The sequence below is a fragment of the Hippocampus comes genome, unplaced genomic scaffold (assembly GCF_001891065.2).
Source record: "Hippocampus comes isolate QL1 unplaced genomic scaffold, H_comes_QL1_v1.1 scaffold135, whole genome shotgun sequence".
Lineage (NCBI taxonomy): Eukaryota > Metazoa > Chordata > Actinopteri > Syngnathiformes > Syngnathidae > Hippocampus > Hippocampus comes.
In genome coordinates, this window is record NW_017805583.1 from 1437920 (window position 1) to 1449479 (window position 11560).

At 40.1% G+C, this 11560-nt stretch overlaps 1 protein-coding gene across 6 annotated transcripts in view; it reads left to right on the forward strand.

The window, feature by feature from the left end:
• Positions 1-11560, forward strand: part of adgrb1a (adhesion G protein-coupled receptor B1a) — a 113475-nt gene that overhangs the window by 76473 nt on the left and 25442 nt on the right. For 5 of the 6 annotated variants that reach the window (XM_019880069.1, XM_019880071.1, XM_019880075.1 and 2 more), the window contains 6 exons: positions 654-757; positions 2228-2330; positions 2442-2592; positions 2685-2754; positions 3350-3416; positions 4417-4502. In XM_019880069.1, the coding sequence (XP_019735628.1) occupies positions 654-757; positions 2228-2330; positions 2442-2592; positions 2685-2754; positions 3350-3416; positions 4417-4502 (581 nt within the window). Of the gene's footprint in view, positions 1-653; positions 758-2227; positions 2331-2441; positions 2593-2684; positions 2755-3349; positions 3417-4416; positions 4503-6123; positions 6184-11560 lie in introns of all 6 variants that reach the window. The other variant, XM_019880070.1, reaches the window with a different exon arrangement.

The following is an 11560-nucleotide window of genomic DNA, read 5'->3' on the forward strand; positions in this document are numbered from 1 at the left end:
GCAAGCCAAAAAAAAAAAAAAAAAAAACACAGACCGACACAGCCGTTAACAACTCTCTCTTATCACATGCACGACGTACATTACGAAACAGGTTTTAACTCACTTTCAATATCATGCAAAACGAAAACGTAGGTTGACTGGTTAGCCTGTCCACCTCACAGTGGAGAGGTGAAGGGTTCGATTCTGGCCCCGGCCTTCCTGTGTGGAGTTCTCCTCGTGCCTGTGTGGGTTTTCTCCGGGTACTCCGGTTTCCTCCCATATTCCCAAAACATGCATGGCAGGTTGATTGAACACTAAATTGTCCCTACGTGTGAGTGAATGGTTGTTCGTCGATGTGTGCTCTGCGATTGGCTGGCAACCAGTTCAGGGTGTACACCACCTGCTTCTTGTAAACAGCTGGGATAGGCTCCAGCACGCCTGCGACCCTTGTGAAGATAAGCGGATGAGAAAATAGATGAACGGATGGATGTTACGTGAGGTTAAAGACCAAATCTTATAGATTGACAATCTGACTACAGGCTCTTGAAGTGTCTGCAGTCATAGATGAAAACAGAACACAATCTTTGTATTCCGTGTGCTGCCATTTTGAAATCGTTCACTGTGACACAAATTGACACATAATACATGTTCTGTGTTCTCTTACTTTTTTTCAGAACATGGATAAGACACAGCTCCCATCCGTGACACTGATTGTGGGATGTGGAGTGTCTTCTCTGACATTGTTGCTACTCATCATCATCTACGTGTCGGTCTGGAGGTGAGAAAATACATCTTATAAATAAGGACGCACTGTACATCGGCCTTATAATTATAGGTTAAATATTGGAGAAAAAAATGACATCACTTTTATCGGTCCGATGCAAAAATTAGGCCTGTTCTTTTTGTACTATTTAATGGCTTTTGTTTTAACTTATAAAAGATGTATAAAACACGACTGGGGATGTTAACAAAACGGGATTGAGTTTATTAATAGGTACTACATGCATCAGAGCTTTTGAGTTTGCTCATCACCTCACCAACACAAGTGAAGAGAGTTCTGAAAGTAGGAAAACGTGACTGCACGTTGTCGCTGACAACATTTTTATATCATCCTCTGCCCGCACTACATGTAGAGGCCGGATTGAAATGTTTTACTCTCTCTCTCTCTCTCTCTCTCTCTTTCTCTACATAGGTTATCAGTATCGGCCATAAACCTTGTTATATTTTAAATTGCAAATATTCATTTTCAACTTTTGTTTAATTGAAATTTGCTCAATTTTGGATCGTGGCACTCGCAAGTATGCGAATCTGCAAGAATGTGACATGTATCACCTCATTCCTGCCTGCTTTATTTGCGAAGAAACCATACGGTTAAATAATCAACAATGACAAGCTACATATTCGATACATTTTGTGCAAAAGCTACATAATAAACAATGATCATAAGCATCATCGTCTACATGGACTTATCGGGTTGTGAGCTGATCCGAATCCCTCTTTCACACCAACAAGATGATGTCCAATGCTTATAATCCTCGCTGTACTTCCTCCTCTGATGACAGCCGCCTGTTTCTGTCTCAGTCATAGTGTAAACACGATCCAATGTATAAATCAATCATCCTCAATAGTTTGTTTGTTGCCGCTGTTCAATGGCACACCGCGTTGGATGGCAACATGCTACTGTAGTTTTGTCGTTTCTTCCGGTCTGCAGTTGAGAATGATTTCTCCTAACATGGCATCCCTATTACATTGGATAATTATTTTTAATTCTTATTCCACAAACACAGCGTTAATCAGTGGAGTGTTTTGACTAGTGCAACGTATTCTTACATAAACATTTTTTTGGTTTAGTTCCCCTTTAACTGCGAGGTACAAAGATGAACACATCAGTTATGCTGGAGTTGTTGGAAAACCTTAAATTGTTGAAAAATTCAAAGGGACATTGATCCATCCCAATTCTGTAGAAGGAAAAAAAATCGTTCTCAATCGTTTTTTTTTTTTTTTCTTTTCAAAACCATAGGTGACACTTAAATTCTCTTACCCTATGAGCAAAATGGAATAAATGAAATTGCGAAAAAGTATTTGCACAGTATTGAATGGACAAGAGAGTCATCATTTGGACTCACAGTGAATAGGAATGAGTAACATTTTGGATGAATATGTAACACCACACACTGCATATTCTTGACCCAAGTTGTAATAGAAATCAGTCAGAACCACTTTTTTTTGTCCTCTGATTTTCCTGCAGATATATTCGGTCTGAAAGATCAGTCATTCTTATCAACTTCTGCCTCTCAATCATTTCTTCCAATGCCCTTATTCTCATTGGACAGACCCAAACAAGAAATAAGGTAAGAATGTTGTTGGGGTTTTTTTTTCTTCATTTTAAATCAAGAAAAATTGCACAGTATTGTATGATCACAGCGAAACAAACCCTATGTTTTTATTCCCTGCTGTCCCAGGTCTTATGTACCATAATAGCGGCGTTTCTTCACTTTTTTTTCCTGTCATCATTCTGTTGGGTCCTGACGGAGGCATGGCAGTCATACATGGCAGTGACGGGTCGTCTAAGGAATCGCATAATACGCAAGCGTTTTCTCTGTCTTGGCTGGGGTCAGTTTTTTCTTATCTCGCTTCCATCCATGTTTCCATTTTAATAGTTTTGCTAATCTTTTGCATCCTAATATTCCATTTGTCTATTCTAGGACTCCCCGCCCTTGTTGTTGCAATCTCAGTGGGCTTTACCAAGGCAAAAGGCTATGGAACACCGAGCTAGTAAGAATGGTTTTCTGTAGATGATCTATTGTGTGCGGTATAATTTGTCCTCTTTTGGGGCAATATTCAGTATAGTTTCACGTTTCTATTACTTTCTCATCTAGTATATATTTTACTTCACACATTGGTTTCATCTAACCCATTTCTTTCACTGACTGCCTCTATTTTTAATCTTGCCATGTGTTTCCCACTTTGTACTTCTTTCCGCTTCCATCACTCCATTGTTGATAATTTTGTGAATGATGAAGAGCATTAATAGAACAGTTATTCTGCACCCAAAAATGAGTTGTTTATTCCCTCAGTAGCAGCGAGGCTGATATTTACAGGGCTATTTGCGATTCCTGTAATTCCCCATTTTTCACAATAAACTTCCCAACTTTAAATTCTACATATTTATATCCTACTTCCATGTTTCTTGAGTCATTCAAAACATCCCAACTGCAATATGTTCAATATGTGCAATATTACAGGTAATCCAACAACAATTCACTTCTGGGTCAGTTCTTCGGTGTTAGCACACAATTTCTGCAAAAATTGCCTTGCATCCTCTCGTTGTATGTGATACTATGCATGTTTGCTTGCTCCTTTCCTGTAGCTGCTGGTTGTCTCTGGAAGGAGGTCTTCTCTATGCATTTGTTGGACCAGCTGCTGCTGTTGTCTTGGTATTCTTTCTTCTCTCACTCTCTCTGTGCTGTTAGCTTTTAACCACATTTGCATCAAATTACCTCAAAAACTCAAGCCTTGCACTATATTGTAACTCATCATGTACTGTAACTTTGCAATTTGTAGTTAGATTGTCACAATGTCCGAGGGGTTGAATTGACTCGTCGATGTGTTGGCTTAACCACCCCGCAATGACAGTTACAGCTTGACTAACTAAATGCCAATCAAGTGTTTTGGCATTAAAGCAGGGACGCCTCGCTGAAAGCAACACGTGGTGGTTAACTAGCAGCTTAGCCAGGGTTGGGGGCGGACCTAAACTCAAAGCACATTTTAGGTAGCAGGCTGAGCACAACCCCCACCCCCCCAAAAAAAAGTTTTATAACATAAATTTGAGTTGAAACAGACAGCACAGAATAATGTTCTAAAATAAATCAAGTTGAACTTAACGTGTTTGCCGTGCTTCAAGATATGGTAAAAGTCTATAAATTCAAAAATATGCTGCAGGAAAAAATAAACAAGAAAAAGTACCAGTAGTAGTTAAAATGACAAAAGAAACCAAAATATTAAATTTGCTTTGCACCTAAGCTATTTTGTCAGAGCTTGACACGCGACATCTTAGATTCTCAGGATGGACTTCAAGTGTTCATCAGTGAGATAACTCCTATTTGATGAGAAAAGTTGCCCTGGTGTATCATTTGTGTCACGTTTGTGCTACCAAAGATTGTTGAAGTTGTTTTACCGAGGAATATTGAGTTTCAATGAATTAATCATATGTCTCCACTTCTTATTGGGTATGTGATCTTTGGCTTATGTCACTAACATTTAAAAAAAATACAGGCAATTAAGCTCCTACAGTGAGTGTAACCTAATGTAGTTTGATTATTTATTTGCATTATGCCAATCGTCAGACATGATCGGAGTATAGCTGCATGCTGTCCTAATATGTACTGTGTAAAATATGTATAATATGTATTAATTGTATGCCTCTTCTTTTGGCAGGTTAACATGGTTATTGGGATTCTCGTATTTAACAAACTGGTGTCCAAAGACGGCATTACTGATATGAAACTAAAGGAGAGGGCGGGGTATGCCTTATACCATACTTTTACACTGTCACCTTTAACCAGTCTGGTAGTGTAGCTCACGGAGGGAATCACTGGGCCTGATTCATCAATATGTTCTGCAGAATTACATTTGCTCTTAAAAAAAAAGGTTCTTGAACTAGTCTAAGTCGGATTTATGAAGAGTTCTTGAACTTCACTTTGAACAACATTTAAATGAAGTATTTTGAATCCTATAGTATGATACAATAGAATGCGTGAAACACATATTCAATTGTGAACCACTAAAATCTGTGGAAATATTTTGTGGAGTGTTCTTCAGAAAATTTACATTGGTTTACATGACCTTTTTATTAAAAAGCGCAAATGTGTTCTCAAAATGGTTGGTGAATGAAGCCGCTTTTCTTTGGGTCAAACATTTCAAATTGATTCCAAAATGATCCTTAATTGTTGGACTGGAAATACATTAACAAATGGAATTTCAGTCATTTATGATGTATCATGAGAGACCACCAAAGTATAATGTTTAAGAAAGGAAAGCTCAAGACATGAGAAGTTCCATCTGGTTATCGGTACTGCTATAAAGATGGTGATTCATCCCACTGCTTTAAAAGTATCCAACTGTTCTTTGTATTGTTCTGTGGTAATAATATTCATTAATTCCATCTCGTCTTTTTCTCTTTGGTTGTTTCTCGTAAGGGTAAGCAGGGCTTCACAAGAACATTGAAAGAAAATTCCAACGTGTCACAGTTTAGAATGTGGGCGAGATGTAATTACATTATTCCCCACCATATCAGTACAATGATAAAAAAATAAAAAATAAATACTGACACAACGAGGCAAGAGAGAACAACAGACTCATAAACAACATACAGTAGCTGTTGATTTAAAATGTCAGTCGGCTTGTTGAAGGGTCCCGACACGTATCATCTTGGCTGAAGAATCATATGAACACGGACATCATCCACATCTCAGAAATTACCCTATTATTTCTATACGTGCGCGCATAAATACATACATACATACATTTGACATGATTACCGCTGGTGTCGAGCCGAAACCCTCTCTGTGACAATTTGGTATAGTTCATGCAGTCTTTTTTTCACAAAACTATGCTATTGGTCAGTCCACAGGTGTAGCTGTTATTTTTTTACAAATTATTGACCAATTTCGAGTGTTGAAAATGGCTTTTTCTCTTTGACGTTGCCACATTATTGGTTGGACAAAGATGACATTTTGCAGTTCTCCTGGAAAGTGATGATTTTGGAGGTACAAAGATTCAGCCCGATGCCAGCGATATGTCTTAATACGTCTCAAAAATGTGCACACTGCACTCCAACTGAAATGGTGAAGAAAAAAAAAACATACTGAATTTGATGAGTTGAAAACCGAGTGGGCAATTGTAATAGTTAGACATGTAGTCACAAATACTCCTTTGGGACTACATTTGAATAATTTCACTTCTAACCAACCAGCAAAACCGTGCAGCCTGCTCTCCTTTACATGGCAGCCTATTCTGTCCACTGGTGCATTGTTGGCCCATTCAAATACTTTTCTTCAGTGATCTTTTTGTTTACCTGCATCTGTTTTTGCCGTCTGAAATGTCATTTTTGAGTTTGCACAGAATCCCCTCTCTCTCACTCAGGGCTCCTCACTCAAGAACCTATCAGCCTCAGAAGCCCCTTCCCATGCTATCAATGACTGGGTAATCTTTTCGATGCCCCTCCCATTCTCTTCGAAGAATCTCGGTTCTAGCCTTGCCCATTACCACATCTGCTAAATCCTATTGCAAACATCCGAAGTTTTCATAATATTGGCCTTCCTGCCTCCATTTCATGTAATTCATCCTATCCCGTGTTAGCTGTGTAGAACATAACTCGTCTGTCTGTAGTCCTTGTAGACAAGCCTTGGCTACTAAATTTGCAGCGCCAGCTATGGTTGAGCTGCATATTAAAAATCTGAAATATAATTTGATGGCTACATCCATTAAAAAAAAAAAAAGAAAAGAAAAAGAAAAACACCTGCTGTGTTGATGGTCAATTGGTTGCAATTACTGCTTTGTCATTACACAAGTGGGTAATGTTTAAGAGTTGCTCAACAACTATTTTCTGATGCAAGGCTCCAGTTCAACTTTTTCCCCCCCAAATAAAAATTGTAGTCATACAAGCAGACACTTTGGGGGCATACACTCTAAATTGACTTGCAAACTAAATATTCACATTTCCTCTCATTATATTACCAATAAATACTTTGAAGGTAAATGTTGAAACTGGGTTAACTGTGACATAGAGGTGGGACAGTATTTGTAATTTAGGGTACGGTCCGTACTTAGATTTTTGGACAAAAGTTTGATACATTTATGGTACGTGTTTTGTGTGTAAAGTGACCAGACCTCACATCGTGGACCATGGAAAAGGGCTGCACGCTTTAGTGTTGTTCTCCTTTCTTCTTCTTTTAGAGTTACTATCGGTAGGTACACCTGCTCACTTGTGTGTTATCGCCAACAGTTGGGTTGAAGTGTGAAGCAGAAGTTTGCCAGCAACAAAAATTACACTGGTCTCCATAAAAAAAAACACGGATGACAGAAGAGTTTTTTTTGTTTTTGTTTTTTGAATTCACCTGGTTTAGAGGTCATGAGACAGTGATTCATTCTGCAATGTTGGTCAGTATTGCACATTGTTACTTGCTTTGCACACCATGTTTATGTCACAGTCCAATGAGCAATTTGTAACTTAACACATTTGAGTGAAAGAATGGGCCGTGTTGCCAACTCACATTTGGCCCTTCAGGGCCGCAGTACTTTTTTCTGCTTTCAATGCTCCTTATTATCAGTGATTTTTAGTGGGTGCTGAGATGAAATAGCCATGGGTATCCATTGGGTCTGTCTACCCCAAGAGTCACATTTCGGCCTTGTTTTATTAAGATCCAAAATAGCGGTATGTTAATTCTGAAAGATTGCATGCACTTTTGGTGGGAGTGTTGCAGATAACCATCTTTCACTTAGATTCCATATAGTGGGCGTTAAATTGAATGCTCACCCACTCTTTAAAGATTGCACATGTGGGCTAGAGGCCTGAAAGTGATAGAGATTGCCATATTAACGTCTTTCGCACTTTGTGAAAGCGCTATATCAATAAAAATGTAATGTATTAAGTAAAATAGCTGTTTGGAAATGTTTTTTTTTTTTCCCATGGAAATTTGTGAGAGCCGTGCAAGTGAAGCATTAAGTTTGACCTGATGACGTTGAAAATGTTAGTGGAAGAGAAAAGAAAACCACATACTGAAATCCAAAAAATAAATGTATCATTCCAAAAAATTAGAGGAAGCCTGCAGCCACATGAAAACCATTTCTGTTGTATGATTTCAAGTAAATTTGCTCGAGTTCTGGGCAGTTGGTATCTGCCCGTCTTGCGTAACATTGCAATTAAAGATTGGGACAGCACTTCCGAAAAACTGCCCTGAGAGATTCCAGCACCAATTGTCACTGTGTGCCTAAATGACCAAGATGCCAGGAAATGCAGTTTTGAAACTAGTTTTCTGACCGGTGATAGGGCTTGACCCCTTCTTGTGACTGAGTTCAAGTCGGCTTTAAATAGTTCACAAGCTCCCAAATTGCATTTGAATAGAACATACGTCAACAAATGTTTACCTGAGCAGATAAGTTTTCCCCGCCGCCACTCATTTTGCCTGCACTACATTGGCTCCGCTTTACATGCGGAAATAGAATCACACAACTAATGAACTAATGCGGAAATAGAACCACACAACTAATGAGCTAGTTCACCTCATATCAGTACCTCCAGGATTTGGGGCATGATATGTTTGATTGTTCATGACTAAAATTCCCAAAGTTGGACCTTTGATTGTAAGAAAATCAAATAACAGATCATCACAGGCTCTATGCAAAACTTGGTTGAGGTACCTTTTGCGGCAACGACAGTCTCAAATCGTTTTGAATATGATGCCACAGACCTGGCACGCCTCTCTTTTGGCAGTTTTCCCAATTCCTGATAGTACCATCGCTCAAGTTCCATCAAATTGGATGAGGATCGTCAGCGCACAGCACAGATTCAAGTGTGGACTCTCACTAGCCTACTAAAGGACATTTCAGTGATTTGTCCTGAAGCCACTCTTTGACATATTGACTGAGTGCTTTGGTCTTATTTCAGAATTCTATTTTCTGCTGTTCTCAAACTTGCCCCTCTTAAGACAATCAGATTTAAACATTGTCTGGATCCCTGGTTCAGTCCTCATTCATCTAAGCGTATCCATCAGAAACACCGACTGAGGCAAAAAACTAAGACCTCACAAGAAACCCATGGACCCAGGAATAGATACTCAGGCTGTAAGTCAGGTATAAACTGGTTACTTTAAACAGTTGCACTTCAGAAACACTGCAAATCATAAAATATTTTGGAACACCATCAAGGTCCAACATTACCTCCCCTCTGTCGTGAAATCCGTCACAAACAAACCTAAGATGGTTTGTGGCTTCAACAAACACTTTGTCAAGGCCGTGGGTGTGCCTATAATAATTCTACATCTCGTGTTACCGATTCTCCAGTCGTCAAAGGATCTGCAACTCATTCATACCCTTCAAGACACTCCCCTTTCTTCCTTCAGCCTTAACAAGACTCTGATGTACTGCCTGAGCTGCTTAACGTGGACATACACCTCTAGGCCTCAAGTGGATGTGCTATGAACAACAGAATATCATGCTGCTGTTTTTTGTAGTCTGTCAAAGGAATTTGATTCCATTAATCAAGGAATTTTATTGCCATACCAACATTACCACATGATACAGCATGAAATAGGATAAGGTTTCAACGTGTGGGGATGAAAGAAGGGGGTGGTCTAATATCGGAGCTTCAGAGCACTGTTTGAATTCAACAATCTTACAGCTTGCCGAACGTATTCCTCAGCCTAGTGATACTGCTCTGGATGTGTCAGAGCCTCCTGTCTGAGGACAGGAATGGTAGAGGGTGTTTGCAGGGTGGGTTGAGTCCTTGATTATGCAGAGCGCCCTCTGCTGATGAAGGTGTCTGTTGTTGTGAGGAGTTTCTTCTGAATGGCATGTACTGTCCTTTGAGGAGCCTTCCTTTCAGCAGCCGCTGTGCCCCACCATGATGCTGATATTTAGAACGCTCTCCACCCCACATCTGTAGAATCTCTTCAGACACAGCTCCTCAGTCTGGCATGTCACAGCATTCGGAGAAAGTGGCAAAATTGGCTCCCTTTCTTCAGCAGACAGAACATATTTTGACTCCAGGATACGTCCTCTGAAAGGTGGATCCGAAGGTATTTGTATCTAGAGACCACATCCACTACCACTCCTCCGATGTGTATGGAGGGGAGAGAACGTCTGTTTTTCATGAAGTCCACCACCATCTCCTCAGTGTTCTTCACATTGATACACGAGTTGTCCATGCACCAGTCCACCGAATGTTTTACATCGTCTTTGTACTCAGACTGATCGTTTTTCATGATGCTTCCTACTACCACCGTGTTGCCCACAAACTTCACTATATGACAGCTTGGGAATTTCACAGAGCAGTCATAGGGCAATAGTGTGAAAAAGAGGGGACTCAGCACACATCTCTATGGTCACTGCTGAGAGTGATGGAGAAGGAAACAGTGTTGTGGATCCTGATAGTCTGTGGTCTGTTCATCTAAAAGTCCAGCACCTAGCTCCCCGGTGATGGACTGCACCCAAGAATGTTCAGCTTTTGCACCAAGGTGAAGCCAGAAGAGAAATCCTGGACTATCAGGTGACATAAGAGTTCCTTCTTTCCAGGTGGGTGAAGACTGTATGGACTACTGGTTCGATGACATAATCAGTGGAGTGGTTCTTCCTGTGGATGTACTGGTGAGGGTCCACATTGATGTCAATGGAGTTTGAGATACATGCTATGATCAGCTTCTCAAAGCACTTTGTGACTATTGAAGTGAGAGTGACTGGCCAATAGTCATTCAGATGTGTTACTGTGGAGGTCGCCTCACATCTGCAGCTGATGTGATGATGGGCGTGTCATCCGGTGGTGTGAAACGTAAGGTCGTTGTTGTTGGGGGTACTCAAGGCAGACAAAGAACTGGTTGATGGAATCTAGAAAGGGAAGGGATCTTTTGAGCATTGTACCATAGTCTGTGACGCACTTCATGCCTTTCCACATGCTCTGAAGCTCAATGGAGCTGAAGTGGCTCTGGATATTCTGAGCATAGTGTTTAGCTCTCCTGCTGCCTGCAGCTAGCTTTCTTCTTGATGCCCTAAGTGATGGTGCTTGTGTGCCCTGAAGACCTCAGCCCCAGCCTTCAGCAGTGCTCTCATCTCTGCATTCAGCCAGTGGTTCTGACTTGGGTAGATTGGTGAAAACTTCATCAAAACATTTTGAGTTGAAGCACAGGGCAGATTAAGTGTAGTCCTTCAGGTCTATTTTTTCTTCCTGTGTAGCTTCTTTTCAAAACATTTGCCAGTTTGTGTATTGCATCACTGGACTACTTCATGACACTCCTGACTGTGGGCTTGATCCATTTCCTCATTGGTTTATAGCCTGAGGCCATCAGTTTGGAGATTTGGTGTCGCGAAGCTCCTGTAGTGTCTCGCTAATATGGGCATTAGCATGACTATTGTGAGCAATATAAATAAAGGTGACTCACAAGGTAAATAGTGTAGTCGGCAACAGTCAAAGGCTGTATTTCCTCAGAGTTGCCTTTAATTAAACTGACGATCTAGTCATCAGTTAACCTACCAGACATGTTTTTGGATTGTGGGAGGAAACCGGAGCACCAGAAGAAAACCCCTCACAAATATTGGAACAACATGCAAACGCCACACAGGAAGACCAGAGTCCTGATTTGAACCACTGTGCCACATGTAATGTATTGTAATGCAATGAAATGTGATATATTTTTTAAATATGCAAAACAGGTATATCACATCCAGTTTGCCGTATATGTATTTGTATTTTTGCTTTGTTTTATTCTGCTGTCTGCAGCTATGTCAGCATTGCAAATGAAAATTTGTTCTCAATCGCCTTACCCGGATAAATAAGATTTAAGTAAATAAATAAATATATATATATATA